Source organism: Thermothielavioides terrestris, chromosome 1, assembly GCF_000226115.1.
Source record: "Thermothielavioides terrestris NRRL 8126 chromosome 1, complete sequence".
In the NCBI taxonomy this organism is placed as follows: Eukaryota; Fungi; Ascomycota; class Sordariomycetes; order Sordariales; family Chaetomiaceae; genus Thermothielavioides; species Thermothielavioides terrestris.
The window spans coordinates 1293502-1321421 of NC_016457.1; the positions used below are offsets into that span (position 1 = coordinate 1293502).

At 59.5% G+C, this 27920-nt stretch overlaps 9 protein-coding genes across 9 annotated transcripts; 5 read left to right on the top strand and 4 right to left on the bottom strand.

Annotated features, from left to right (window-relative positions):
- Positions 1-23: 23 nt before the first annotated feature.
- Positions 24-1573, bottom strand: THITE_2106712 (uncharacterized protein). Its single transcript, XM_003648783.1, has 2 exons — positions 702-1573; positions 24-642 (listed from the first exon to the last, which is right to left on the bottom strand). The coding sequence occupies exons 1-2, from the start codon at positions 1488-1490 to the stop codon at positions 130-132; spliced, it is 1302 nt and encodes a 433-aa protein (XP_003648831.1). The 5' UTR covers positions 1491-1573; the 3' UTR covers positions 24-129.
- Positions 1574-5100: 3527 nt separating this feature from the next.
- On the bottom strand, positions 5101-7217 carry THITE_2106716 (uncharacterized protein). The gene is made up of 2 exons (XM_003648784.1): positions 6387-7217; positions 5101-6315 (listed from the first exon to the last, which is right to left on the bottom strand). Exon 2 carries the CDS (start codon positions 6007-6009, stop codon positions 5149-5151), a length of 861 nt encoding a protein of 286 aa, XP_003648832.1. The 5' UTR covers positions 6010-6315; positions 6387-7217; the 3' UTR covers positions 5101-5148.
- Positions 7218-9267: 2050 nt separating this feature from the next.
- On the top strand, positions 9268-10615 carry THITE_2125155 (uncharacterized protein; the record flags this gene model as incomplete). The annotated part of the gene is made up of 6 exons (XM_003648785.1): positions 9268-9284; positions 9337-9408; positions 9708-10000; positions 10201-10246; positions 10280-10315; positions 10378-10615. The coding sequence occupies 6 exons, from the start codon at positions 9268-9270 to the stop codon at positions 10613-10615; spliced, it is 702 nt and encodes a 233-aa protein (XP_003648833.1).
- Positions 10616-11844: 1229 nt separating this feature from the next.
- Positions 11845-14542, top strand: THITE_2106718 (uncharacterized protein). Its single transcript, XM_003648786.1, has 4 exons — positions 11845-12015; positions 12232-13416; positions 13499-14038; positions 14107-14542. Exons 1-4 carry the CDS (start codon positions 12004-12006, stop codon positions 14404-14406), a joined length of 2037 nt encoding a protein of 678 aa, XP_003648834.1. The 5' UTR covers positions 11845-12003; the 3' UTR covers positions 14407-14542.
- A 1709-nt stretch (positions 14543-16251) lies between these two features.
- On the top strand, positions 16252-18828 carry THITE_2106721 (uncharacterized protein). The gene is made up of 4 exons (XM_003648787.1): positions 16252-16575; positions 16641-17822; positions 17899-18763; positions 18812-18828. Exons 1-3 carry the CDS (start codon positions 16387-16389, stop codon positions 18625-18627), a joined length of 2100 nt encoding a protein of 699 aa, XP_003648835.1. The 5' UTR covers positions 16252-16386; the 3' UTR covers positions 18628-18763; positions 18812-18828.
- Positions 18829-19371: 543 nt separating this feature from the next.
- Positions 19372-21211, bottom strand: THITE_129549 (uncharacterized protein). Its single transcript, XM_003648788.1, has one exon. It carries the CDS (start codon positions 20441-20443, stop codon positions 19487-19489), a length of 957 nt encoding a protein of 318 aa, XP_003648836.1. The 5' UTR covers positions 20444-21211; the 3' UTR covers positions 19372-19486.
- Positions 21212-21482: 271 nt separating this feature from the next.
- On the top strand, positions 21483-22712 carry THITE_2106724 (uncharacterized protein). The gene is made up of 2 exons (XM_003648789.1): positions 21483-21756; positions 21861-22712. Exons 1-2 carry the CDS (start codon positions 21609-21611, stop codon positions 22550-22552), a joined length of 840 nt encoding a protein of 279 aa, XP_003648837.1. The 5' UTR covers positions 21483-21608; the 3' UTR covers positions 22553-22712.
- A 521-nt stretch (positions 22713-23233) lies between these two features.
- THITE_2106726 (uncharacterized protein) lies at positions 23234-24505 on the top strand. Its single transcript, XM_003648790.1, has one exon. It carries the CDS (start codon positions 23423-23425, stop codon positions 24377-24379), a length of 957 nt encoding a protein of 318 aa, XP_003648838.1. The 5' UTR covers positions 23234-23422; the 3' UTR covers positions 24380-24505.
- Positions 24506-25678: 1173 nt separating this feature from the next.
- On the bottom strand, positions 25679-27916 carry THITE_2106727 (uncharacterized protein). Its single transcript, XM_003648791.1, has 3 exons — positions 27407-27916; positions 26398-27301; positions 25679-26344 (listed from the first exon to the last, which is right to left on the bottom strand). Exons 1-3 carry the CDS (start codon positions 27559-27561, stop codon positions 25748-25750), a joined length of 1656 nt encoding a protein of 551 aa, XP_003648839.1. The 5' UTR covers positions 27562-27916; the 3' UTR covers positions 25679-25747.
- Positions 27917-27920: the final 4 nt, after the last annotated feature.

Genomic DNA, 27920 nt, shown 5'->3' on the forward strand with positions numbered 1-27920 from the left:
AACTTTTTGACCCAATCGGCTTTGACATGTTTTGTCTTACTTGACTCGTTCCCAGACGGATATCCAATCCAAGCACGTCTCAGATTGCTAACCCATCTATCACCAATGGGATAGATCCCTTTATCTCACTCAGATCTTCACCCACAGCTTAGACCCCGTCACCGCGTACCGCGCCGCGGCGATCGTGACGGCCGCTAGCACGATCACCAGCCCGGCCCAAACCTGCGCCCACAGGTAACGCCCGCCAGACTTGTCGATGATGGCGCCCGCCGTCGGCGGCCCCGCGAGCGAGGCAAACGCCACGATGGTGCAGACCATGCCGAACCGGGTGCCCATCTTCCTGGGGTCCTTGGTCAGGCTGGCCAGCGAGCCGGCGAACAAGCCCTGGGCGGCGCCGTTGGCGAGCCCGAAGAAGACGGCGAACACGTACATGCCCGTGCGCGTGGTCACGCCGGTCCATGCGAAGATCAGGCAGCCCAGCACCAACGTGTGGAAGGTGTAGAGGTTGATGGGCCCGAAGTGCTGGTCGGCGAGATAGCCGACCAGGGGCCTGCTGGGGACGCTCATGCCGTTCGTGATGAGCAGCAGCTGCACCGAATCGGTTGTGGAGAAGTGGATGACGTTGCGGGCGTAGGCATTAATCTAGCTCGCCATGAGCACACAGGCGCGGAGTTGATGTATACAGAGTGGATGGCACTCACATAGAAGAAGCCAAAGTACAGCGCCCAGAAGAAGAGGAAGGCGCCGAGTATGTACAGCAAGTAGGGGCCTTCTTTGAACGCATCCCACTCAATCAATGGACCCGACTTCCTCGGCCTCAGTTGCGGTCGTAATATCAGGACCGCGAGAATTGAGACGAAGAGTGCCACAAAGGCAGCGCAGCGGACCGCCCAGGGGAAACCGATCCGGGGTATCAGATACTGAATCGTGGCCGGGAAGACGACACTCCCCAGTCCCGTGCCCGTCGCCGAGATGGCAAGGGCAGATGACCGCTTCGTCACGAAATAGGAATTGATGACAGACAGCGGCGGCATGAAGATGATGCCCAGCCCCAGCCCGGTGCACAGCCCCTGGGCGAGGAAGATCTGCCAGTACTCGGTGCAGAGGCTCGTCATGAAGGTCCCAAACACGACGAGGAACGAGCCGGCGAGGATGGTCGACTTGACATATCCCGCATCTGCCAGCCGGCCGGAGACGGTGCACATGGCGAAGGCCAGGAAGACCTGCAGCGAACCGATCCATGATATCTGCGATTCGGGCAGCTTGAGCGTGTCTCGGTAGTGGAGTTGATATACACCAAACGTTGACGGGTAGCCCCACGCCAGCATGTTGATAAAGATGCCTGCCAAGACCTGCGACCACGCGAACAGCCCGCCGTCTGGAGGCTGGAACTCTTCTCTGGGCGCGCGGCCAGCATCCTCAGCGTCGTCGGGCTGTGAAGGCGTCCTGCTCGCTGGGTGACCCTTCTCGGTATCGGGTTCAGCGGCCATTTCAGACGCAGAATCCCGGGAATCCGCGTATCTTCTTCAGCCTCGAGTCGAACTTGGAGCTCTCACGACAGCACAAAGTCGACGTGACGAAGAGAGCCCATCGCAGTGGTGTTGAGCTCGAAATCCCTACCCGACCAAGTTCGTGGGGTCCATCTCCTCCCTCCTTTCAAGCCCACTGCGAGGCCGGTAAAACGGCACCGGCCGAGTCTACACCCGGCCTTATTTCCGCCGACATCGCCCGCCCCTCCAGACCCGCAGATGTCATGGACACGCCTTTCCGGTGGAGCCAGCCCGATGCAAGCCGATGCCCACGGGTGCTTCCCGACGGCGAATCGCGGCCCGGCGCTGCTTTCCCCGCTATCCGCTGCACAATCCGCAATCCGCGATCCGGCTGCGCGACAGCTAAAACAGCAGAGCCGAGCTGCAAGCCAGACGGATCCGTACGCAGTAAGACGCCACCCTTCGAGAAGCGCGGCACGCGAGATCGACCGAGCACCCCATACCCGACTTGCGCGCCGGCTAGAGCCCAGCGAACCCACGGGTGCCAGGCCGATGGCGGCCAAGAGCCGACGACCGGACCCATCCGGTCCAAGTTGCCCAAAGACCGGGAAAATGATCGGCAGAACTGCACTCGTCTCCACTTACCTGTAGAGTGCCAACAGCCAAGAACAAGCGACAGCTGCGGCAAGGCAAGGGAACATGGTGCTGCTGCTGCATCGAATTGCCGCGTGCCCTGATAGCGCCGATGCACCCAGATCCAGCGAGGTGCAGAATCCGTTCGTTCCCATCGCGACGGGGTGACAGATTCAACTGGACCTTGAAAAAAATTTTGTGATGCCGACCACTCGGCGATTTGTGTCCACCTATTCCGTAATCAAAGCGGGTTTGGCCTTGCGCAACTCCACACTGGTTGCCATGGCTGCGAAGATTCTGTGTGCAACAGTGAAAAATGGATTGTCGAGCAGCTTTGTTTCGAAACCCATAACCCCGGTCTTCGCAAAGGAAGGACGCGCCTGAGTCACTGCGCTGTTGCGGGTCTCGAGGGGTTGGCAAATCAAAACGACGTCTCGAGTGGCTATTCAAAACAGCACGACGGTAAAAATAGCGGTGAGCGCGCGACAGCTCACCAGCCTGGCGTAATCGCAATAACAACACGCTCAACGGGCATGGGAGCCCAACCATTTGGCAACAACGACCCCGCCCAAAAAAAATTCAAATCAGGCACTCAACGCACCCGACCCAGCCAGACCGCCAAACCAGCCCCAATCCCTTTAATGATACTACACCACCACAGTAGTGTACGGAAGCAATCCATACCTTACGGATGTACGGATGCATACACTACACAGTACGGATTCGCACACCGAGAATGCCGCCCGCCAGCTGCCCGCACCCGCCAGGCGCGCCCCGCCCCGCCCCGCGCGGCGGGAAAAAGCGGCACCAAACAAGGGCCGCCGCACCGTCCAGCCAATGACGTAACACGCTTTCGCCTCATCCTGATCGGAAAGGGAAGGCAGCGCAGCGCCCCACCGCGCCCCATTGCCAGCCGGCAGGACACAGCGCATGTAACTAGTGTGCAGATCATGACAGCCTGCAATTCATAGCGTCAGTTGGAAGCTAAAAAATAACAAGGACCTGCTGCCTGCGCGGTGCAAATCCTCTCTCTTCATTTCACGTAGGAACTGTAAACAGACTCTGTGGCCAGATGCTGTCGAGATGAGATCATCTCCACGTGAACTGAGCACCGTGTCAAAACCGGGACGCACAGAACCCCATCGAATCTCGAGATTGATGAACTGGCGAGCGCCAGAGTGAGCGACATGGCCCCACTTCTTGCCGCTGATGCTAGACCATATCGGGGATAGCGCCAAAGTTTGTTTGGACTAGCGCCGTTTTATGTTAGGCCTTTGATGGGATGGATTGGGAAAGAGGGATTTCATCATCAATCCTCCGACATAGGTAAGGTAGCAAAAGCGGGCTGAATGAAAAAGTTGATGCCCCATTTCATTCCTCTGTGGTGCGGGAAATAATTCAGGCAAATGAACTGATTTTTTTTCTTGATCTGAGTGAAGCGCGCAAAAAAAAAAAAAAAAAAAAAAAAAACCGTCAATCAGCACTGCAGACCGGACGCACAAGATGAGGCGCGCCAAGTCTGGGGATTGCTAGCCGCCGCGGCTGGCGGCTCGCGAAGGGCAAATCCGGGCGCGGTGTCTGACACCGAAACGCAATTGCGCGATGCCATGCATGGGTAAGGTGTGCAGTCGCACTTTGATTTTGGCCAAACGCGGCAAATACGGCAAATACGGGTAGGGCGACTAAGGGCCCGTCACCCACCAAGGTACGGGACTGATGCACGATCTGTCGCTTCTTGTGGGGGGTTGGGCCCGCAAGCAATCGTAGGAAACCTTTAGATATTGGGCGTGTTTCTGAAGGCCAAGAAGCCCATGCCGAGTACCTGCGTGACTCCGGTACTTGACCGAGAGACGAAGAAGGCCACCCGCAAGGGCTTCGAGAACCGCAGTATCAACCTTTGTCCCGTCCTCATTCCCATGCACTTCGCTTGTAGATCCATCCTCTTTTTTGCCTACCCGCGGCAGCAGGGCGGGAAAGGGAAAAAAAAAAAGGATAAAGCCAGCAAGACGTGACAAGAACAATGTTTAAAAACAACCCGAAGTTCGCGAAGGAAAGCAGACCCGAGATGACACCATAGCGAACAGAGCGACAATCGACCCAACTCCAAAAAGATCACGGCGCCGAGACACACAAACAGAAATGGAGAAAAAGACCCAGAGCGCGAGCGTAAACAAAGCAAAGAGAGGGCCACCACTGCGATGACCCGTTGCCGAGTTTTCTCCTCCTCCTGACCTCTCTCTTATCAGGATACCACCATTTCCTCCGATCCCATCAACTCCTGCTTCCGACTCCGCCCCCGGCGCAACGAGCCCACGCCCCGGGAAAGCAACCCCCTTCCAGCGCCCATCCGAGAGAGGTGAATGACTGTGTACCTTTCGATCAGAAAAGACGAAGAATAGTACTTGTGTGTGTTGTCGATATTGACGGTTGCCAGGCGACACACTGGCCTTCGGTGTGCCCGCTGAGTACTGTAGTCGCATTGCTACGGCGCCTCGTCGAAATACTCGTCGTTTGTTTTGGGCATCCCGTTTTTTTCCCACGCAAGGAAGGGGAGGGAGCTTCCGAATTTTGATGAAAGAAATAGGGCATTGACAGCGGCGAAACGGGAGAAGCAGGCGTGCGAAAACAGAGCGTCCGGTAAAGACTGAAAACTCCCTACTCCCCTACTTGTAGCGTTGCGTAGCCTTTTTGGTTTATGTTGAGGTGCATAACCTTCGAATTTCAAGGGGTGGAGACGTCGACGGGGGTTGGGGAGAGGTGGCGGTTGGTTGACGGACCATGGATTTTTGCCTCCCCCATTCCAGGCAGCGACGGCGGCAGAGGATGTCCTGGGATAATCTTCGTTTCGTTGGTGTGTTCAAGACGGTCTCTCCAAGGCTGGTGGAGAAGCCCCGGCCTTTTCCAAGACGAAAAAGTCATCAAGCGTTGAAAAGATCAGCGACCCGAGACTTCTTTTGCCATGTTGCGTCCATTGAGAGCGGTTCGTGAAGAGGGCAGCAGCAGGCGTGTCACGCCTCTCGACTGTCTACCTCTTGCGCTTTTTGTTCTTGTCGACTGCTGCGGGTCCCGCAGGGTTGGCGGTAGCCGCCAAGGCGCCCATATCAGCGCCGACCGGCGCGGCGGGGAGTAAGGCCGGGGCCGGAGGCGGCATATCTTCCCGCTTGATGGGCACCCCCATGTGCCGACCGTATCGGCCCTTGCGGCCGTTGCCCTCGTCCTCGCTGATGCATAATTCCGCGGGAATACCGGCGTCACGGCATCTGCCACAAGGCCTCTGTCTGTCGCAGCCCTTCTTACTCTTCCGGCACCGTTGGCAGCGAGGTTTAGTAGACAGGTCGGGCTGCTCCTCCTCGCCCGGGCCTAACGAAAAGGCCGGGTTGGAAGCAACCGACGGCTTCCGCGAGGCAGGGAGCGAAGCTGGGGTCATGGGAACCGTAGCGCTTGGCGTCTTCTTGACCTTTGGTTTCGAGACTTTGGAGGCCTTCATCTTGGGCGACGACTGCGCGCGGGCCTTGGCACCGCTCAGAGTGTTGGCCTTGAGTTTCCGGTTCTTCCCGGACGCGGCCATTGTGCCCTTCTCAGCGCCGTCCGAACCTTCGCTCTCGTCGGCACTCGCTTCAGCACTGTCTTTGGGGCCAGCAAAGTGGCTGCTTGTAGTGCCGAACATTCTTTTGTGGTTTCCAGAGGAGTCGAGCTTCTGTCGGCGCGCGGCGGGCTCCTCGTCCTCGCTGGAGCTCCCTGCGTCGCTGGTCGCGCCCACGGAGGAAGCGGCATCGGCTCTACCGCTGAACGTGTCATCCATCGCTGAGCCTGAGCGGCGAGCCTGAGATGGTCCGCCGCACAGGCGTATAAGCTGCATCGCTACATCCTTGTCCTCCTCCGACATATTAGAACTGCCCACAGTCGGGTCAGGGGTGGCCATCAATTGATTGCCGGGGCCGACTCCTTGCCCGACTGCGTGCCCGAAGCTCCCACGATTACGACCATGGCCAGCTCCTGGAGTGGTATGCGTGCCAGCATGGCCATTAGCGTGCCCGGGCGGGGAGGGGAGAGGGTGTGGGTTGCTGAAGGCGTGTTGACCGGAGTACAGGAAGGGAAGTGAGTTGCGATGAGGGTCCATCCGACGGGCCGGAGAAATCGAAGGGTTCGACGTAGCCGCCGGCATAAGATTGGGCGCAAACAAAGGCAGTTCCTGAGAGGCGCAATATCGGTCAGTGACTGGCAGCGACGCAATCAAGCCTGCCCAAGAAGCTGGCTGCTTACCGAGCTTTCAAACTTGGCGCGGTTGCGGCGGCCCCCTTCCACAATATTGTCCAGGCTGATATCGGTGTTCCCAAGGTGCTCCTTGGTCCGGCTGGAAAATGAACCGGACGCACCGTCGCCGCTGCTGTACCCGCTAAAACTGTCGAGATGCGCTTCACCGTTCGTCTGGGTGCGATTCTTGGACGAGCGGGACCGACCCTTCTTGGTCCCAGCGGCGTTGGCCCCCGCGGAGGTGCTGCGGCGACCACGTCCGCCGTTCGGTGATGGGCTGCGCAAGGGCGAAGCTCCGGCCGGGAGACGGGAAGGGTGATGCTCGGCTTGAGGCGCTTGAAGCAGGTGCCCATCGGAGTTGTAGTAAGCTTGGTCGCCGCCGAGAGCACCATGGTATCCGGGTCCCAAAGGCTCCTCGATGACACGCACGTTCACGTTCATGCCGTCGGAGAAGTTCTCGTAGCGTGCGATCAGGATGTTACCATTTTCGTCTTCAAAACTGAGGCCCTTCGAGACGCCCGGGCCAGAATAGAGACCGTAAAAGTTTTTGACGGTGGTGATGATCGAGTCCGTCGTATCATGGAGGTAGATCGATACGCGGAGAGGCAAGCGCGCTCTGACGGGCTTAATGAGGGAGAATGTAACCGTCTTGGGCACTGACGCGGCGCGAGGAGACGCACTATCGCTGTGCGGTCGCGGGGGCACAGGGCCCGCTCCGTTGGGGGCAGTGGCGGCCATGTCGGCAACAGCTTGCTCTGCGGATCCCCGGCGGACTTTCTCGTGTACAGGCGACGGGTATGGTTTAAAGGGCGGTGCCTAGAGCGGTGTCAACTCGGGGCAGCCCGGCGGCGGCGGCGGTCGAAATCGGCGGAAGACGGGTCTGTAGGCGGGCGAACGATTCCATTCCAGGCCGACGAAGCCAGGAAGGGGATGTCCGCGGGCCAGTAGACGGCGCCAGCTGCGAGATGTGGTCTGGGCGAGACCGTCGTCTTCGAAGGCACCGTTGGGCGATCAGAAGATCAGGACGTGTGCGTCTGTGTGTGTGGATGCTGCGCACGCAGCCGTCACGAGCGGCGTTCGAGGGATCCTGTCGACAAGGCCTCGGGCGTTAGAATTGACGAAGTCCAGTGCGGAGGGGGGGTGGTTCTGCGGTCCGAGAGAGACGATGCCGCCCGTGATGGACGAGAAGGGGGGGTATGATGGAGGTGTTGGGTGCGCTGCTCCTGCTACAGAGTGCAGCGGTGGTGCTGGTGCTTGTGCTGGCGTCGAGCGCCGCGGATGGAAAGCAGGCTCAGACCGGCACCGCGACCAAGACGAGCCGACTGCAAGAAGAGAAAGGGGACCAGTGAAGGGCGCCAGTGATATGCCATCTCGGTCGCACTGAGTAGGAGTATCGAAACAACTTACCAAAAGTCGGGGCAGGTGTTGTGCGGGTTGGGAATGGCTGCGATGTCGACTCACGCCCGGCGCACACAATGCCGCACTGACGGGCCTGGACTGCGTTACCAGCGAGCGACCCGGCCGCAGACGAACCAACTGATTTCGAGCACGCTCGTGGGGACAGGCGCAAGCGACCTGGCAAAAGATGTAAGGCGCGCGATGGCGAGCGCTTACCAGAGGGGTCAGGGAGGGGGTTGTCGGGTCGAGTTGAACAATTCCAAGTCCTGTGGGTGTGTTGTGTGGAAGGGACCGGCAAGAATCTGCTAAAAAGGCAGATGCCCGGAATCGCACTCAGAACTCCTCCTCTGGACGGCTTGCGCCCGGTGTGACGGACTCGACACTGTGTTCAGGTGCGGCGCCCGCAGCATCCGCCCTCGAAAACAGAGTACGCACAACCTGCGAACAACGTGATAGGGAGTCCTCGCCGCTGTTTACGTCTCTGTTACCGTTTTCTTTTCTTTCCCTTCTCACGCACTCTCTTTTCTTTCTCTCATTTTGCTTTCTTCCTGATCTCGGGCACGCTGCTTTTCGGTCTCAGGTGTGGATCTAGTCATTAGCACGGTTTTAGCACGGCCCAACGTCCACTCAGCGCTTGCGTCGGCCCGCTGCGATCCAGCCCGCAAGCTTCTTCCACACTCAAGCCTTCCTACCTCTGCTTAGTAGTCGGGCGACCGATGTCCAGCAACCTCCTCCAAGTGCACATGAAGGGCCACATATCTACCAGTGGGTGGCCGGCTACCGCAAGCGCTGCCATTGGGACCATTTGCCAGCGACTGAAGGATAGGGTAAGCAGAGGGCATGGGCGTCATCTGTTTCCTACCAGGTAACTAATGTTCGCACTGTTACGGTGTGCCCGTGGCTTCTACCTACCGCCCTATCCAAACAGTAGGAAGCGACTCTGGTATCTCCGCTGAGCAGTACAGATCGCAAACAAATTACCACAGGCAACTACTGAGTAGATACCTATTTATTGCTCCGTCGTGGCATTTGCGCAGCGCCCACCAGCATGCTCAGCAGTCCACGACGACATGTTGCTCGAGAGATTGCGACAGTGGGATCATACAGTGCGAGAATGAGTCAACGGTTGGTTCCCCGGCAGCGGCGCTCTGAGGTTAAACGCCGCCTACGATCAAGTTTTGGCTGGCGACTAGTGCCTGAAATGTTGGAGCCATTGTGCGCCCGATATAAGCATTATAGTAACCGATGAAACTGCCTCTGTTTTCCAGACATTTTTCGGCGCGGCGTTGCTGCTGAGGAAGAAAGCTGAGAACTTCGCACAGAGTACTGTGTGCGCCACGGACATACACGGTAATGGCAGTAGTGAATGTCCTCAGTTTACGTTCAGCTACTGCGCAATGTAATGGCCCAGCTCATGGGTAACTGCGCCAGAGAACGCTGCTTGTGGTGCTAGCCCTGCTGGCAATCACGTTGAGTTTAGAGTCCAGGAACCATGACCGATGCTATGGTGTATGTACAGCAGTATTGCATCGAGTGACTGGATCAGATTCCGCCTGAACAGGCGACCCGACCTTCAGGCCGCCGCGGCCAAGGGGCCTGTTCAACAACCAATCGCGGGCTGGGGCGGCCCATGGTGAGCTTCCCTGGGACGCCAGCCACGCCAAATTCAATGCGGTAGGGGACATGAAGAACTCAGCGGAGGTCACGTCGCCTTGGCCGCCTGCCTAGGTCAGTAAATGGCGTAAGAAGGACGGTTGAGTAGTCGCCGGTGTTCCCTGCGAATACCTCATTCAATGCTGCGTGGAACAAGAAAGCAGCTGGACGGCGTCGCGCAGCTTTGCTTGCCAGCGGCCTAAAAGCGGCGGAGGATCGGGGACCGCGGTTCGATGCGCTGGCAGCGAGTTTCAAATGCACACAACTGTGTCAAATCAGCGTTCTCGACCGCTGGATCAAGGCCACCTCCTTACATAAGACGATTGTCGGGTTCGAGGCACCTCAGTTTGAGGCCCAGTCGCCCCGCATGTTCTGTGTTCGATGGCATGCGGCGTCCACCCGGACAGGTTGCGTGCTTCCAATGCACTTGGCGTCGTGCAATCGAAGCCATGCGAGCCCGCCGGTCCACCGGGAGGCGATCCTCAACGAGCAGGTGGGCACCCTCGTTGGTTCTCGATGCGACTTTGCCGATCTGCAACATGCGTCTCTCGACATCCCGGCTTTGTCGCAAAGTAAATTGAAGCAGAGCCTGGCCATACCAAGTACGAGCATGCTGGCCCGGTTTTCGAGTTGGACATGGGGTAGGAAAAAGCCTGTTCATTCTCGGTTCTACTTCTTTTGGCCTGATCTTCTCTGGTCTCCGCTTTCTGCCGAAGTGTCATGTAGGCGGGGTAGGCCCGCGCAGAGTTGAGCAGCAACGCTGCCCGACCAGAGCGACAGATGACGGAAGCAACAGACCACCCCCGCAGAGCCGATAGGTGAGTCTAGGTATGCGCATCACAGTTCGCCAGGCGGTGGGCAATCGCACAATTGAAGAAAGACATCAGGTAAGATCACATCTTGTTGTATGGATTGCGAACCTCGTCGCCGGCTGCGGACGAAGTCGCAGCGCCGGGCGGAACAGAGACATTGAGGTGCCCTCGGCCGAGAAGGCTGGGCCTGCAGCAACTGAGTTGGCACCCGGGGGTAAGGATCAGGAAACAGAGAGTCGGAGGACTTCCATGTTGGAGCTGGAAAGCGCTCGACGGAACTATCAGTCGAGTCGTCTCGGAAAGCCCGGCCCAGGATTGCACCCATCCCTCCGAAAAAGGGCACCGCCGGGTGTTCGATGTACCGTCCGTGCATGATTGAAAGCAGCCCAGTGGTCGCGTCGCAGGCGCCCTTTCTGTCCAAAACATCAAAACATCGCGCTTTGTCGCATGCTGCGCCAGCCACCTCACTGGTCAGTTTCGTTTTCGCTGGGCTTCCAAGAACGGTCGGCCCCACTGGAGCGTGCTGCGCGAGATCGGCATTTTGCCATCTCGAGGGGTTTGAAACAGCGGAAGCAATTCCATCGCAACTCGTCGAATTGACGCTTTCGGCTGATTACTGGAAGAACGACATGAGGCACCGTATCTCGGGGAAAAGAAACTGAGCAGGAATCACGGCGGTTGCATTCGCGGGGCTGCAGACGGAGCGTCCACCGAACTGGCTGCAGACTCTCACGTGATAACGCGACAAGCTTGGCTTCGGGTGCGCAACTGGTCGCGCCTCGGCAACCGGAGTCGAACTTTTGCAACGACCTGCGTCCCAGGCCACAAAAGACAAAACCTTGCAGAAAAGCTGGGTGGAATTGGTGTATGAAGTCATTAGAGTCGCACATTGGCAATTGATCTGGTAATATGTCCAGAGCGCATGCACCTGCAACTAATTGGCCTGGATGATGGCCTTCTCAGTTGACGCGACGCCGCGCACCGAAAATGCGAGCAACGGAGTGGGATTACGTCATGTCGAGCAGAGCTCGGGATAAATGGGGCCCGGCACAACCACCAAGCAACGGCGGCAGGCGCGCACGGGCCAACACACCGCGCCCCACGAGTGTGTTTACCCAGGCATATCCCCGACGTAAACAGAAAGAGCAGCGCAGCGCAGCGCAGGAACTCGCCAGGGCACAACCTCCCTCAAAAAGTCTGGCGCGGCGAATTGCTCGCAGTTCCCTTCCCTTTTCCACCCACAAGGGCTGCAGAGAGCGCATCGATCGCTATTACTCGTCTATCTGCCATCCTTCCCCAATGCATGCCGGCGAGCGCTAGTTGCGACGCGCGCTGTTTCCCTTCCAGCGCCCGACCCTACAGATCACTCTGCCGAGCTGCGGTTTCTCCTGCTTCTGTCGGCTGCAACACAGCGATTATCCGCCAGGTCGATCCGACGTGCTGATCCTCGCTCTGCACACTCGAGAGCCTCGCAGCACGCCTTTCGACCAGAGACACTGACCAGCTTCGTTGCACCGCGGCCCGCATCAGTGGCCGCCGCAATTCAGCAGCAGCGCGAACTCTCAGATCCGCAGTCGACCTCTCTCCACCAGCATCACCACCTACCCGCCTCTGTCGCCGCAACGCCCAGCCGACAGTCAGCCGAAGTCACTCGCAGGCGGGCTGCAACTTTATTCGTTTCGCGCGTGGCCATTTATTCGAGGTTGAGCGTCATATTCGCCCCAGCACAGTCTATCAACATTGCCTAGGCCTCATCCTGCAAGATGGACGCAAAGGTAACATTTCCGTTCCCAAGTCTCTCTCCCAGTGGATTTCCACATGATCCACCTCTTGTCGGTCCTCGTGGCGGATTTCATCCGGAAATCGCTGTTCGCAGCAGCTACCTACCTACCTACCTGCCTGCCTACCTACCTACCTAACCTTTCCACCAACATACTACCTATTCCATGCCTGAACTCTGCAGCAGCAAACTAACCGTGACACGCACGTAGCCCCAGCGCCCACCGCGCGCCGCAGCGACCGCCGCCGGCAACGAGAATATATTCCCCGCGAAAGATTCCATGCATCACCGCCACAAGTCCACTGGCAACCTGACCACCACAACCGCCGCCGGCGCCCTCAACGCCCCTCCCAAGCGCACCGCCTTCGGCGATGTGAGCAACACAGCTAGAACCCGCGCGGTCGACCTCGCCGGCAAGCCCATTGACAAGGACGCCGTCAAGGCTCGCGCCAAGCCGGCCGCCCTAGTCAGCGTTCGCGACACCCGAGTGGACAGAAAGGACAATAAGCAGGTCGGCCCCCACGAAGCGCGGTCGCGAACCATTACCACATCCAAGGGCATCAGCAACAGCACCAAGTCCCAGCCGAGCGCTCCTTTGCAAGCTGCGAACTTGGGCCCCCGCGGCGCGTCTCTGGCCCAGCCTCCGATGAGGAATGGGGCGTCCAAAAAGGCGACAACCACGCACGAAGACGATCGGTACGACCAAAAATTGAACGTCCGTCGCGACGCAGCGTCTCCGGTCGACGACATGGCCGTCCTCGTAGTCAAGCCCGTCAAGGACCCGCGCCATTACAAGAGCCAGCCGGTGCTCCGAGCCGACCAGCAGAGCATCCGGCACACACAAAATAAGGTCGTGTCCAAAACGGACGGCGCGATTGATCCGAGCGGCGAGAGTGATGTCGACGACAACGTAACGGAAGCGGCCTACGAGGACGCTGTCGAACAGTTGTCCGACGCCGTCATTGACGGCGCCGTCCGCGACGCTCTGGCAGAAGTGAAGCGCATGGAATACAACAGCCTCTACCTCGCCGACTACGACCAGGCGATGCAGCCCTCCCGGATATCTGAGGCTCCCCGCTCCCCCAAAGCACTTCCCGAGCTCCCCGTGGCGCCGGAATCAGAGGAGTACTGGGACGAGGAAGAGGAGCAGGAGTATTACGACGAGCAGGGATACACCACGGCGCACTCCTACCGGTCGCTCGGCGATAACACCGGGAGCGGCCCGACGACAATGCTTGCACCGAGTGTCACGGCGAGCGCCCAAGAAGAGCTCGAGAGGGCGAAGGCCTACGTGTTGGAGCACCAGACGGAGTATGAGATCGAAGAGGACGCATGGGACGTCAGCATGGTGACCGAGTACAGCGACGAGATTTTCGCATACATGAGGGAACTAGAGGTAGCCTTCCTTCTTTCCCCCCGCTGTTTCCTGTTCTTGCTCCCGATCAATCCTCCCTGCTGAAGCTGACTCACGCCCGCAGGCCCAAATGCTTCCGAACCCTCACTACATGGACATCCAGACAGAGATTCAGTGGTCCATGCGGTCCGTCCTCATGGACTGGTTGGTCCAAGTACACCATCGATTCTGTCTGCTGCCCGAAACCCTCTTCCTGGCGGTCAACTACATTGACCGCTTCCTCTCGGTCAAGGTCGTCTCCCTGGGAAAGCTGCAGCTTGTTGGCGCGACCGCGCTTCTCGTGGCGGCCAAGTACGAAGAGATCAACTGTCCGTCGGTTCAAGAGATCGTCTACATGGTTGATTCTGGCTACACCGTCGACGAGATCCAGAAGGCCGAGCGTTTCATGCTGAGCATGCTGCAGTTCGAGCTTGGCTGGCCGGGACCCATGAGCTTCCTTCGCCGTATCAGCAAGGCGGATGAGTACGACTTGGAGACGCGCACCCTGGCCAAGTACTTCCTGGAGATCACCATCATGGACGAGCGCTTCGTCAGCAGTCCTCCCAGCTTCCTCGCCGCCGGGGCGCACTGCATTTCCCGTCTCTTCTTGGGCAAGGGTGGCTGGGTAAGTATGCCGTGTGTGTGTGTGCGTCCACAGTTCGCGAATGCTAATTTTCTTTTTCTGTTTTCCAGACTCCTTCTCATGTCCACTACTCCGGCTACACATTCAGCCAGCTCAAGCCGCTCATAAATATGCTGTTTGAATGCTGCCAATATCCCGGCAAGCATCACAGCGCCGTCTACGACAAGTACGCGACGCCGAAGTACAAACATTCCTCGACTTTTATTGAGAGCAAGATTGCCAGCGGAGTCACCTTGGCTCAGCTTTATGCTGGTAAGGCTGCTCAACTGGAGCCGTCGTCTCTTCTCGTCGACGACCGCATTGGCCGCCCATTCCCGGTGGTCGACAACCCCATTCCGATCACGGCCTAAGCAGGCCCTCCTGGGGGCAGAACCCACATGATGCGGCCCTCGATCACACCGGCCTTGTCTTTGCGCGTATGCATTACACAACAGCACATCTCCGTCCAAGCGCGGCCAACACTTGCCGTTCGGCGATCTTTTGTCCCTTTCTTTATTTTGCCTGGCGCTTATTGTCGTTGCGTATTTTCTCTTTCTCTGCGATTCTGGCGGATTACCTCGGCCGCAAGGTCTCTTTGCCGTGGTGTATTCGCACCCGCTTCGGAATGGCGACGCGGGGGGTATGTTTGAGGCTCGCTGTCGCTGTCGCTCAGCTCACGACGAACCTGTTCTGCGCACTGGGTACACAACGAGTCCCACGTCGCCTGGACCTGCTTCCTACATGGAAACATGCCGGCACAGCACTGGCTGTCCACGGCACTGGTCTGGCCAGAGAGCCGGGACTCACGTTGACACGACCCATAGATCACCACGACTAGAAAACGGCGAAGAGCAACCAACAGCAGCAAGCTGGGGGGATGCTCATGACGAATTAATGAGACTTACGGACGAACTTTTCATTTTCCCCCTCTGGACGGATCGCCTCGGTTACCCACCTTTCATGGGTTTCGAGAGCCGATGAATAACATCATGTCTGCGAGACAGCTTCGGGGAACTGGCGGGAGGCTTTCTGGAGGGAGGCGTTAGGGTCAGGTACACTTGCACTGGGACTAAGGTAATACTAGGGGTGGTGGTCATGGCTGAATACCCAAGGGAAAAAGGCATCCAGCGGCATGGCAGCATGGCGTCTTGAGGGGGGGGGGTTCGGTTACGGAGCAACCCTAAGGAGGGGCATGCGGTATAGAGGGCTACATGTATCAGTATTATTTCGCTTCAGGTCATGCTGGCGGCGGAATCTCTCTGTTTATTTTCTCTTTTTTTCTTTCTCTTCGTCTTCTTTTTTTTAGCCCCTGGGCAGCTTGGGAAACCAGGTGCTTCGCTTAGGCATTGTTGGGGCGGTTCGTTTGGCACTCTCGCAGATATGGGGGGTTAGCAGTACAGACGGTAGATGAAATGCTTTTATCACTGATGAGATGAAGTTTGTGGAAAGATGACTGTGGTCGGGGCTGCTCGTCGCGGACCCTGGGCTGGAATGCTCTGCTGAGCTCTCACTGCCAGGCTCCAGTTCATTTGATGCCAGCGAGTATTGAGTGCCCTGGATATCTGAGTTCAAGCCGCTCGGACACTTCGCAGTAGTGAGTTTGTACACAGTAGTTATGTCGTGTAGTGATGTAGCGTAGTGTGAAGCCGCCTCTGCACAAACCCAGGGACCGGGCACTTTCCGTCCCAGGTTCGGCCCAACCCGGGTGTTTCGGTCGGGATCTCGGGGTCGCGGGTGGGGCTGCTCTTCTCTCGGCTAATGTGCCCCTGCAGCCGCGCGCCAAGACCCAGGCTGGCGACCCCCACTGTAACCCTTGCACTGCGAGACCGGATTGGATGGAAGCGGTTGAGGCGATGAAAAAAAAAAATAGCTTCCTTCGATTTCGGCGGTCTATCGTGGTCTCGGGTTCAGGCTGTCCCTCTCACTTGCACATTCCCCAGATCCACACACTCGCTCGCGAGATTGCTGCTCCGGTCTTCGTCCGCTCGACCCGGCGCACCAGTTGTCCTCTTTCCTTGGTGCGAATTGGAATTGAGGAGAAGTCCTTTGGTATCGTGCAAGGGAAAAAGGGCAATTCCATTCTTTTGTTTTGCGCCAAGCAAAGTTACGCCCCGTGTCAGATCGTGGCGTTTTTTTTTCTTACTTTTTTTTCCCTCACTCTTGTCTTGGTCCCGCCGCTTGCGCGATCTTCTGGAATCCCCTGGCTGAACGTTGACTCACTGGGCTGTGCGCCGATCTTTGGTGCCCGTCCAACCTCCTCCCCCCCCAAAACGCCGCGAACGGTGCAGCGACGGCATTGTAGGTAGCCAAGTGCGCGCATTCCGAAGACTCCGCAGCGACACCCACCCGCCATGTCGAAAGTCGCAACCGTCAAGGAGGCTGTCAAGGAGACGCTCGTCGGCTCGCACGAGCCCGCGCAGCTCTCCGCGCAGGCCAAGGCCCGGTTCAACCGCCATGCGATCAAGGACCCCGAGACGGGCGAGCTCTACCTCGGCCCTGAGCAATTCATCGACGCCATTGCCCCGCCCCACGAAGACTACGTGAGTGCACCGTGGTCCTTGCCAAAGCTCTCGGAGCAATGGCTGACATTCGCATTGCCATTCAGCACAAAATCAAGCGGGAGCAGTTTGCGATCCTGTTTAGCGTCGCCGACCGGACAAACAAGGGCAGGCTGACGCTTGCCGACTGGGGCTACTTTGAGAACCTCCTCAGCAAGCCCGATGCCGAGTACGAGATCGCATTCCGCCTCTTCGATGTCGACCGTCTTGGCACCGTCAAGTACGAGGACTTCCGCCGGCTCTACGAGCTGAACAAGGGGCCCGACAGCATCCCGTTCGACTGGGACTGCGAGTGGGCCAAGCTGTACATCGGCAGCAAGACCAAGAGGCACAGCATGGACTACCAGCAGTTCTCCCAGATGCTCCGCGGTCTGCAGGGCGAGCGCGTCCGGCAGGCCTTCCAGCGGTTCGATGTCGACGGCGACGGCTACATCGAGCCCGAGGAGTTTGCCCTGATCATCCGCCAGACGGCCAAGCACAAGCTCTCAGACCACCTGCTTGACAACCTGCACACGCTGTGCAACATTGCGCAGGGCAGCAAGGTGTCCTACGCCAACGTCCGGGCCTTCCTCAACATGATCAACGAGATGGACCTGGTGGAGCTCATCGTCAGGCGCGCCTGCGCCAAGAGCAAGGATGGCCGCATCACGAGGGCCGAGTTCCTCAACCAGGCCGCCAAGATCACCCGCTTCTCACTCTTCACTCCGATGGAGGCCGACATCCTGTTCCACTTTGCCAGTCTCGATGAGCCTTCCGGCCGCCTCGGCCTCAGGGACTTCTCCAAGGTGCTCGATGCGGCGTGGCGGAGGCGCGACGAGGAGGAGGAAAGCCGGCCCGTCGTGGAGGTCAAGTCCAGGGGTGGGCAGTTTGTGGCGCAGGCCATCGAGTCGGCCTACAGCTTCGTCCTTGGCAGCGTGGCGGGCGCCTTCGGCGCCTTCATGGTGTACCCGATCGACCTCGTCAAGACGCGCATGCAGAACCAGCGCGGCGCGAGCCCCGGCCAGAGGCTGTACAGCAACTCGATCGACTGCTTCAGGAAGGTCGTCCGCAATGAGGGTGTTCGGGGCCTGTACTCGGGCGTCCTTCCGCAGCTCGTCGGCGTGGCGCCGGAGAAGGCCATCAAGCTGACCGTCAACGATCTCGTCCGCGGTTGGTTCACCGACAAGCAGGGCAAGATCTGGTGGGGTTACGAGGTGATTGCTGGCGGTGCTGCCGGCGGTTGCCAAGTCGTATGTTTCGCCGATACCTCCCACGCGCGGAAGGGGGCGCGTCGAATGGTGCATGCTGACGCCGATTGTTGTGTAGGTTTTCACCAATCCCCTCGAGATCGTCAAGATCCGCCTGCAGGTCCAGGGCGAGGTCGCCAAGAGCGTCGAGGGCGCGCCGAAGCGCTCCGCCATGTGGATCGTCCGCAACCTCGGCCTGGTCGGCCTGTACAAGGGCGCGTCGGCGTGTCTGCTCCGCGACGTTCCGTTCTCGGCCATCTACTTCCCGACGTACTCGCACCTGAAGAAGGACGTCTTTGGCGAGTCGCCGACCAAGAAGCTGGGCATCCTGCAGCTCCTGACCGCCGGCGCCATCGCCGGCATGCCGGCCGCCTACCTCACCACGCCCTGCGACGTCATCAAGACCCGTCTCCAGGTCGAGGCGCGGAAGGGGGAATCGTCGTACACGGGCCTGCGGCACGCGGCCAAGACCATCTGGAAGGAGGAGGGCTTCCGGGCCTTCTTCAAGGGCGGGCCCGCGCGCATCTTCCGGTCGTCGCCGCAGTTCGGCTTCACGCTGGCCGCGTACGAGCTGCTGCAGAGCGTGCTGCCGTACCCGGGGAAGAAGACCGAGGCCAAGGTGGCGCCCGGCGTGGCCGAGGCCGTGTCGACGCTCAAGGAGAAGGCCGTCGACAGCCCGTTCTACCGGTCGCGCAACGCGCTCAAGATCCTGCTCGACCTGGACGAGCATTTCGGGCAGACCCCGCTCCGGCCGAACGCGCAGGGCTGGAAAGCGCTGCCCGGTTGGATGGGCGCGAAGACAGCCTGAGTGAGGGCTGGGGCAGCTTTTTATAATGGGGTGCAATGGGTAGTGGTGGTGCCAGGGTCGCATTTGGGCGGCTCGGCCGGACGAGCGGCTCTCGGCAGTGGGGATCGGCTCGGCACCGGCAGATCTCTCTCATGCGGTACCCCACCCCGCTCGCGCACGAGACAACAATACACTAATGGTCCAGCTCATCGGTACTACCCCCCCCTTCTTGCGTTACACAGGTTGGGAGGGGGTGCATCGGCCCGTGTGTACCTGCAGCGGCATCGAACGATCGAACCGGGAGATGGGCAGACGGGCAGTTTCCAAGATATACAAGCAGTTTTGCATCGCATCGGCAGCAGGCGTTTACGGATCATGCGGGGGTGGCGATTTTCGTTTCAGTTCCTTCCAAGTTCCCTCTGTCTCATACTTCCATGGTCTTTCTTTTTTTTCTTTTTTTCTTTTCCCTTGATCTTCGCTTATCTTGCTTTTGAGCATTTTGGCTGCCATGAAACGAGGACGCTAATGAACTGTCGCTGGCTGTGGTGTCGTGTTGTGTTGTATTCGTTGTATCTATTTGTTGTGAAGGGGAGGGTCGAAAAGAAAAGGGGGGCGGGTAGATAAAGTAGATGGGACGTACGGCTATACCGTACATAGAGACACCCCACAGACATACAGGACAGGACTAGAGGTAGACTGCAATAGATGTATGTACTTGAGGAAGCGGGTTCGGTGTGAGACGGTGGTGTCGGTGTCTGAACTTTTCTAGTGTGCATTGATGTGGTGCAGGCCTATATTACGCCCGCCGTTTATCTGCCCGCTGTGACCATCACTTTGTACATTTTCCGTCACTTCGATGTGTCTCTACTACCTCCGTCCCTTATGGATAATCCAACATCCACCTCCTCAACATATTCCTCTCCGTTTCATCCGCCGGCACATACTCCTCATCCCAGTCCTCGTCCCCGTCCCAGTTCCCGTTCCCGTCCTCCCTCAGCTCGTCCCCGTCCTGCTCTTCGTCCCCGTCCACCTTCCACCCTAACCCTTCCCCATCCGTCTCCCCACCCCACCCCCTTCCCTTTCCCTCCTGGCGAACTCCCACCGCCGCTTCTTTATTTCCCCCAGGCCTCATCATCATCCGGGCCCTCAACCAGGCAACATACCCCTCCAGCCCGCTGCCGGCCGCCCCGGCGATGCGCACGCGCCGCACCCCGCGCACGCCCTCAAACACCCGCAGCACCTCGGCCGCGGCCCCGCCGGGCACCGCCGCGCCCCACTCGATCTCCAGCGTGAGCGCCTCCGCGCCGGTGAAGGCGCGCGCCACCGCCGCGCGGTCCCACCACGGCGCCTGCGGCGGCGGCGGCGCGTCCAGCCGCAGCCGCACGTGCCACCGCGTGATCAGGTTGGTCAGGCGCGGCGGGGTGGTGATGGGGATTGTTTTGCTTCTGGTTCTGCTTTGTGGTGCGGAGTGCGGGTGGTGGTGGTGGTGCTGGTGGTGGTGAGAGTAAAGAGTGGGCAGGGCAGTCATGGCAGCCGGGTGCGCGAGGAAGGTGTTGAGCGTGTAGAGGAGCGGGGTGGCTTCGTGGTGGATTTGGCGGTTGACGCGGAGGATCTGCGGGTGGACGGTCGGTTCGGGCTCGGACGTGGACTCGGAGCGGGCGGGATCTGAAGCGGGGAGTTGCGAGGAAGAGGAGGAGGCCGTGTAGGGGTGGGAGCAGCGATAGATGGTGGTGAGTGTTTCGGGTGGCGGAGGCGGCGGGAGGACCAGGAGGTGGGTGTATATCTCCAGGCGGAGCTCCAGGGGGAGGGTGAGGAAGGATGGGCTGTTGCCGGACATATCTCCGGTAGGGAAAGGCGCCAGTCGTAGAGAGTTTATTGGGGTGAGACTGAGGTCGGGAAAGATGCCTCTGGCAAGCTCGCGACTGAGCAGGACAGAAAAGACGGAGACAGTGGGAGACACTCTCTGCTTCCTTGAGGAATCGTGGACGTTCAAATACCAGACAACAGCGACCGAGACAGCGGAGCGGTGAGCCGCTCGGGTGTAGTTACTCTTTTGCTCCGTGTGCTTGTCCCAACTTCATTTGATCAGCATCAGCATGACGTAGCTCGAATCATGCAGAGGTATCGGCCGGACTGCCGCGGAGGAACGCTAACTGGCGTTCCTGGAAGCCGAGCTCGGACTGGCGCCAGCCCAGCCATCCCCCTTCTTGTCAGAAGGTGCACCTGGACCTGCAATCAGCGGTGACAACTCAAAGGTCAGTATGCGCTGCGATTGGTCTTGCGGACCCGATCCGATGGCGGGAAGCCGAGAGTGGATTAGCCCGGCTCGGCTGCGCTTCCGGAGCGTGACGGGGCCGGGGGTCTCTGCAGATCCGCGAACCACGTCCCAGGCCCAGGCCCTGGGGTCAATGCACTTCATTGCAGTGCCCGCGATAGATCGGCTGGAACTCAGGAGCCAGGAACACTGTGGACGGGACAGGGCGCGTCGCAGAGGGTCTTCATGACTCGCAAGTTCTTGCCGCAAGATCTTGGCTCGCTGCGGCAATTCTCAGCCCATAACAGCAAAATGCCCGTCCCAGCGACGGCTTTGGAGTGCAGGACCGAGAAAATAGAGCGTGATTGTCAGAGGACGTCGCCGTAGTTATCTAAGGATGAGCTGCTCAGTGTTTCCGCTACTCTGCGTGTTACACAGTACAGTACACGGGGGTAGTTCGGTGTTGATAAGATCGCTGTGGTTATGTCCTGTCGACCAATTAACCACCCGCAACAGTAATGGGTAGGGATGTGCCTGGGCTAGCCAGATATGGACTAGTGGAAAGATTGTTCGTTGCGGCCAATCCCATTGGATCCCATTCCATCCCAAGAGACCGAACGTTGCGAAACGGGCTCGGGGAATTGCGCCATTCAACCCGCACGGCGCCCCCAGAAAAAGAACGGCGCCGTCGGACAGTGATCAAGCGCGCGCCCGTCCGCTCGCCAAGTCAAGGTCGAACTCGGTCGCGATGGGTTTCCTCGAGTTCCTGTCGGCCGTGTTCGGCGTCATCTACTTTACCGCCTGGTCCGTGAGCTTCTATCCGCAGGTCTTGCTCAACTTCAGACGCAAATCCACCTCCGGGACCACCGTCGACTTCCCGCTGATCAATTGCCTGGGTACGCAACCACCGGTCTGTCTTGTGGCGTGGCGCTGGCGCTGGCGCTGGCGACGCTACACAGTAGACGTCAGATGTTCGGCTATTGACCTTCTTCGCTCGCAGGCTTCGCAGCCTATGCCACTTCCAACCTCGCCTTTTACTACTCGCCCCTGATCCGCGCCCAGTATGCCGCCCGCTACAAGGGGCTGACCCCGACGGTCCATTTCAACGACATCGCCTTTGCTGCTCACGCCCTCCTGCTGTCCGTCATCACCACGAGCCAGTATTTCTTTCCCGGGGCCTGGGGCTTCACGCCCAGCAAGGGCAACAGGCCCAGCCGCTTCATCCTCGGCATCTTCTTTGGTTGCGTCGTCGGCATCGTGGTCGTCCTCTTCATCGTCCTCGGATCGCCAGAACGCGACAGCACCCAGAAGGCCGTCAGCTCGTGGGTCTGGCTGGACGCCATCTACGCCGTCTCGTACGTCAAGCTGATTGTGTCGCTCATCAAATACACGCCCCAAGTCATCGTCAACTACCGCAACCGGTCCACCCGCGGCTGGAGCATCTGGCAGATCCTGCTCGACTTCTCGGGCGGCATCCTGAGCATCGCCCAGCAGGCCGTCGACAGCTACCTCCAGCGCGACTGGTCCGGCATCACGGGCAATCCCGTCAAGTTCGCCCTCGGCAACGTGTCCATGCTCTACGACTTGATCTTCATGACGCAGCACTATGTCCTCTACCGCGGCGCCGACGGGAAGCCGGAAGAGGCCGACTCGCTTCTTGGGAGAGCCGACGAGGAGCGCCGCATTGATTGATGGTTCCGCGGTGCGCCCGGCTTGAGCGTGCCTTCCCCTGGAGACCGAAAATGGCTGAGAGCAGTCGCGATACCCGGGATGGCGTCATGAGGCAACCGTAGCTCGAGACAAAGCCGTCTCGCCTCCTGCCTCGGGGTTAGAATGTGTGTGGGGTCGCTGTGCCTCCACGGAACCAGACGGGTTCACGAGTCCAGCAGTTCCGCGTGGTCACAGCGCCCACATTCCATATAGCAGTCTTCGCCTTCCCGGTGTTCTGCTCCTATCTGCCAGTACCCTTACTACTCCTTTTGTTTGCCAGCCTTCATAGTGTTTACACAATGTCAGCCTGGCCCGACTGCCTGCCCTTTCCCGGGGCCGTGGTGTTGATGCGCAAACCCGACTCTGAGAGCGGTTGCCCTTTTAGTCTGGAGAACGCGGCGTGGCCGAACCTCGCCATCGAATCGGCGCTGCCCATGCACGTCATCAAGATCTGCGCCGTGGGGATCCATCGTGACGAGCTCGAATCTGCCCGCGACGCAGACAAGGTCGACTTGACCTGCAATATCCCCGGCTACGAGTTCTCCGGTTACGTAGTGTCCGCTCACCCCGACTCGCCCTTCCCTGCCGGATCAGAGGTCTTGTAGGTTCCTTTCAAGCACTTCGCTCTCTTTCCTCTTCTTCGGCGCCTGTTGGCTAACCAACTTTGCGTCGTAAAGTGGGAGGACAAGTTTCACTCGTTCCGGGAACGCCCGCACGTACACGGCCGCGAAGCTGCAAGAGCTGGCCCTCAAGCCGCGAAACATGACCTAGGAGCAGAGCGCGGCAGCGCCCATCGGCGCGCTCGCTGCCTACCAAGCGCTCTTCGATTACCGCCTCCTTGTTGAGCCAAACATGAACGACTGGGGCCGGACGCCTCCGGGCCTGGCCTCCAACCGATGGAAGAGCATCCTGATCACGGGCGCCGCGACACCAGTCGGTGTGTGGGCCGTCCAGCTCGCGAAGCTTGCCGGCGCCGCCCGCGTCGTCGGGACTTGCCACGCCAACGATGTGAATCTAGTTCTCGAGCTCGGCGCGCACGAGGCGTACGACTGGGAGGGAGAAGGCAGCCTGAAAGACTGGCGCAAGGGGCATTTCTCCGTCGTTCTCGACCTCATGGGCGGCGTGACGCTGACCCGAGCCTGGAGGCTTGTGGCCGGGCGCGGCATGATCCTCAGCCTTGCGGGCAACGCGCGAGAGGCGAAGCCCAACCTGGTGAATCAGCTCATCACGTCGCTCGGCAGCTTCTCTTTCGGTAATTCCCCGCGCTGTCTCGAGTTAGTTCGGTCGCTTGCGAGGCGCGGGCTGGTGAAGCCCGTCTGCGACCCGAAGGACGTGTTCGAGCTCGGCGACTTCGAGAAGGCGATGCAGAGGCTGTCCAGCCACTCGCGCGGACAGGTGGTGCTGACGCTGGACTCGGAACCGCCCCTCGAGCTCATCGACCAGCTCGACATATACGGCGACGTCTCTCTCCGGCGAGCGGAGATCACCGCGGACATGATCGAGGAGGCCGAGGGGGAGGACGACGAGGAGCCCTTGGAGCTGCTTAGATGGCTGGGCACCGTCGGCTCCAACGGCCCGAATCTGGCGCAGCTCGCGCCGGAAGAGCTCATGCCCCCGCCGACGCGCTTCCTCACCAAAAAGATAAAGGACCGTGCGCGGTTGGGACGAAGGCGAGCTTCGGGGAATGTCATGCGCAGCGGGCCCGCCGCCCGTCAGCGACGCGGTGGGGTTGCTCCTTCGCCTGGGGAGGAGGGAACTCCGTCCCCTCCGTCCCAGTCTGTGGTCGACACCGGGCTGGTCGAACGGTAGCATCTGCGAGGACTTGGTCTCTTTTGGACATGCCGATCGGATCAGGCTAAGAGTGCCGGATTGGAGGTGGTGATAGAGGGATAGATTTACTAGAGACGCCAACGCATCGTTTTGCTCGGGCTATGCTTGCTCCCTTGTCTGCTTGTCATGCTCCCAGCAGCAATGCAGCGAAGTGGTGTTGAGCAAGCAACCCACCATCTGCTGGCGTTTCACTTTCCGCGCTGCCTTGAGTCCCCCTTAGAGTCTGACCAGCTTAGAAGCTGATGTAAGACCTTCGCTGTTTGTGTCGAGAAAAGAGCTGCGTGCAGGTAGTACATGATAGTATAACCCGCCGTCGCCGCTTAGCATGGGCATCTTGCAGCATAGACATGCACAAGCACCGTTCAACCATTGATAATGGAGGCAACTTGCGAAGGTAACCAGACTCAAATTCGGTCCCAGCCGTCGTGTACCCGCCGGAATGACCCAAACGAGCGGCCAGTCTAGCTAGCCCCCAGCCAGTCCTCTCTCCACGAGGGAGAGGCTTTGATACCTTCCTTAGCTGGTACATGCACAGCTGTACCGTCCATATTCTGTAGACATCCAAGAGACAACCTCTGAAAGTAAAAGCAGTATCCAAGAACGCCCACGAGGCCGGCAGCAGCGATAGCGCAACGGCATTGTCGCCCGCCCGACGCCTCAGTCCCGACACGCCGTCCCAGCGATGGCGTAGCAGCACTGTCGCTGTCGAAGTATTGAGACTCTGCTTCAAGACAACAGGGGAAAAAAAAGCAGCTTTTCCTTCGGCAATGCGACAGCGTATCAAAAACACGGATGGGGTATCATGATGCAGAGAGAAAAAAACAGGAAATCAGCGCCAAAAAGAAAACAGAAAAATGGGGAAAACGGCAACAAAAACAAACACTCCCGCCTTTTTAACTCCTAGCCAGCTTCCTTTCTTTTGACAACCACCCAGATCAGCCAGACCGGGGAGCGATAGCGTAAGAGCATTGTCGCCGGGCCCGGTCTGAGCCCCGAAAACAAGCAGGGTCCGTCCACAGACCGCCGTTCTCTCCGCATTTTGCCAGCGATGGTGCAGCGGCACTGTCGCTGTCGAGGATTTCGAGTTTGCTTCCTCGTGTCCGAACGGAAGAGAGGACGACCTGGGATGACCCCGAATCTGGATGTCTCTTGTTGCTTTTCTTCGAATTGTGTTGAAATTTTGTGTGTTGTGAAAGCCATGTTCGAATGAGTGTTGAGAAGCGAAGTTTGTTTGTTGAGGGAGAGGTCACCCTTCCCCCCGGACCACCTCGGCGGGACTGGCGGCGATGGTTGTTGACGCTGAGCGGACCGCGAGCACTCCCTCCCGCCTAACCCCCTGTCCCCATCTTAAGCCTCGGGGGAGGCCTTGGACGACCTGTTCCACCACATGCGGTCGAATCCGCGCTGGTGGACTTCGCGCCGGGCGGCGCCATCGAGGTACTCGTCCGAGTCAACGGCGGAGCTGCCGCCGCTCGAGATCTTCTGGCTCGGCTCGTTGCCGAAGATCCGCAGCAGGCCCGTCATGACGAAGCTGCTCGCAATGCTCATACAGAGAATCCCGATCATGGTGAAGTTGCTCTTCCGATACTGGTGCGGGCCCTCGGCGGCGTCCTCGGGCCAGCCCGTGTACAGGGCGTACGTCGTCGTGATGCTGCCGAGATTGCCCAGTCCCGAGACAAGGGCGGAGGCAGCGGCAACCCCGACCTCGCGGTGGCGGCGCTGGAAGATCTCGCTCGTCCAGGTCATGCAGATGGGAACGGTCGGACCCAGGCCGAAGCCCACCATGAGCAGGCCGCCGTATCGGGCCCACGGATTGGAGAGCGCAAACGTTACGGTCAGGAGGCCGGCGATCTGGATACACACCGCGGCGGAGAAGAAGAGGGCGCGGTACCGGTGGAACCTGTCGGAAATAGGGGTGACCAGCAGAATCGCACAAAAGTCCATCTATTAGGGTCAGCTTCTCGATCATCTAGCACCAGTCTCGCAAGCACACTTACCATCCAGATCGGCGCGAACAGCAAGCTGATCTGCACGCCCGTAAAGGTAGAGTCAATCGACGAGATGATGACGTTCCCGTAGAGCTGCGTGCCGATGCCGACCCCGACGACCCCGAAGTACATCAGCACCAGCGGCCACAAGCGCCAGTCGATCAGCACATGCCACAGATCCCTCAAGTTCCAAGGGCGAGCATGGTAGACCCGTCTCAGGTCGTGGTAATGCACGACGGCATCCTCGCCCTTCAGCGCCTCGGGGCTGGGGGGCAGCCACCTCGCGTACCAACTCCGCACCCTCTCCTCGCCGGGCGCCAGCGGCCGCTCAGGAAGCCACCAGAGCAGCGAGATGCCCAACACGACCCCCAGCAGCCCGTAGACCAGAAACATCCACCTGAAACCGACCAGCCCCCTGAGGCCATCCATCTGCTGGAAGCCGGCCGACACCAGCCCCACCACGGCAGCCGACACCTGGGAGGCGGTGAAGTACATACCGATGCGCTTGCCGGTCCTGGACGGCGGATAGAACAGGGTCAGGTAGTAGGCCATGCCGGGCCACATGCCGGCGGTGACGAGGCCGAGGAGGAACCGGAGCAGCTTGAGGCTCCAGGCGGCCTGGACGGCGGCGAAGCAGGTGCCGACGACGCCGACGGCGGTGACGATGCGGGCCATCCAGGCGCGCGGCGACAGCCTGCTCATGACCAGGTTCGACGGCAGGTCGAACAGCACGTACGAGACGTAGAAGAGCGCCAGGGCGGTCGAGGTGTCGCGCGGCGACAGGCCCAGCACGGAGGCCAGGTCGTGGCCGGCCGACTCGTTCATGGTCTGGGCGATGCCGATGTTGGAGCGGATGGCGGAGCTGAGGAAGTACAGCGCCCAGAAGGCGGGGATGATCCGGAGGTCGAGTTTTCTGGGTGGTTGAGGTTAGCGGTGGGAATGGCTGCATGGTGGTTACACGAGGAGGGGGGAGCGAGGGGGGGAGGGAGAAAGGGATGAGAGAAGGGACAAGACCAACCGGTAGACTTTCTCGACGCGCTCGACGTCGTAGTCCTGGATGGGCGGCGCAGAAGTACTGACGTTGTTTCCACCTTGCAGTCCATGTTCATCCGCGTTGAGCACCTGCGCGACCTTGCTGTCGCCGGCCTCTGCCGGCCCCGGGTCGTGAGCCATACTGGGACTGAGAAGCAATGGAGGCGCGTGCTAATAGTCTCTTCTGGCCACGGAGGATTAGACTGGGGCTGGTGCGTGCGCTGGCGCGAGTTGTCGCAGTTATACAGTTGAGACGGATAAGGGGTTGCAGCTCAAGTTCTGCTGAACATGTGAGTGTGCAAGTTTGGGAGTTTACCGTCAAGTACTTAACTATCACTGAGAAAATGTGGGCCGAACTCGGAGCGCCGTGTGGAGGCGGCACCCGGTGCCGCGGAACCCGGGAGTTGTTGAGCTGCTGTTGGGCGGTTTGAGGCTGGCTAAAAAAGGGGGGAGAAAAAGCCGCTCACTCAACGATATGTGAATCATGAGCCGAGGCAAGC

Excerpts from the sequence above, each read along its gene's own strand:
- THITE_2106716 (XM_003648784.1), bottom strand. The coding sequence starts at position 6,009 with ATGTCGGAGGAGGACAAGGATGTAGCGATGCAGCTTATACGCCTGTGC.
- THITE_129549 (XM_003648788.1), bottom strand. The coding sequence starts at position 20,443 with ATGTCCGGCAACAGCCCATCCTTCCTCACCCTCCCCCTGGAGCTCCGC.
- THITE_2106712 (XM_003648783.1), bottom strand. The coding sequence starts at position 1,490 with ATGGCCGCTGAACCCGATACCGAGAAGGGTCACCCAGCGAGCAGGACG. Across the intron at positions 643-701 it reads TGTACTTTGGCTTCTTCTAT|ATTAATGCCTACGCCCGCAA; the intron begins GTGAGTGCCATC and ends ATGGCGAGCTAG.
- THITE_2106718 (XM_003648786.1), top strand. Across the intron at positions 13,417-13,498 it reads CATACATGAGGGAACTAGAG|GCCCAAATGCTTCCGAACCC; the intron begins GTAGCCTTCCTT and ends TCACGCCCGCAG. Across the intron at positions 14,039-14,106 it reads TCTTGGGCAAGGGTGGCTGG|ACTCCTTCTCATGTCCACTA; the intron begins GTAAGTATGCCG and ends TCTGTTTTCCAG.
- THITE_2106727 (XM_003648791.1), bottom strand. The coding sequence starts at position 27,561 with ATGGCTCACGACCCGGGGCCGGCAGAGGCCGGCGACAGCAAGGTCGCG. Across the intron at positions 27,302-27,406 it reads CGCGTCGAGAAAGTCTACCG|AAAACTCGACCTCCGGATCA; the intron begins GTTGGTCTTGTC and ends TCAACCACCCAG. Across the intron at positions 26,345-26,397 it reads TGTTCGCGCCGATCTGGATG|ATGGACTTTTGTGCGATTCT; the intron begins GTAAGTGTGCTT and ends TGACCCTAATAG.
- THITE_2106724 (XM_003648789.1), top strand. The coding sequence starts at position 21,609 with ATGGGTTTCCTCGAGTTCCTGTCGGCCGTGTTCGGCGTCATCTACTTT. Across the intron at positions 21,757-21,860 it reads CCCGCTGATCAATTGCCTGG|GCTTCGCAGCCTATGCCACT; the intron begins GTACGCAACCAC and ends CTTCGCTCGCAG.
- THITE_2106726 (XM_003648790.1), top strand. The coding sequence starts at position 23,423 with ATGAACGACTGGGGCCGGACGCCTCCGGGCCTGGCCTCCAACCGATGG.
- THITE_2106721 (XM_003648787.1), top strand. The coding sequence starts at position 16,387 with ATGTCGAAAGTCGCAACCGTCAAGGAGGCTGTCAAGGAGACGCTCGTC. Across the intron at positions 16,576-16,640 it reads CCCCGCCCCACGAAGACTAC|CACAAAATCAAGCGGGAGCA; the intron begins GTGAGTGCACCG and ends ATTGCCATTCAG. Across the intron at positions 17,823-17,898 it reads CTGCCGGCGGTTGCCAAGTC|GTTTTCACCAATCCCCTCGA; the intron begins GTATGTTTCGCC and ends ATTGTTGTGTAG.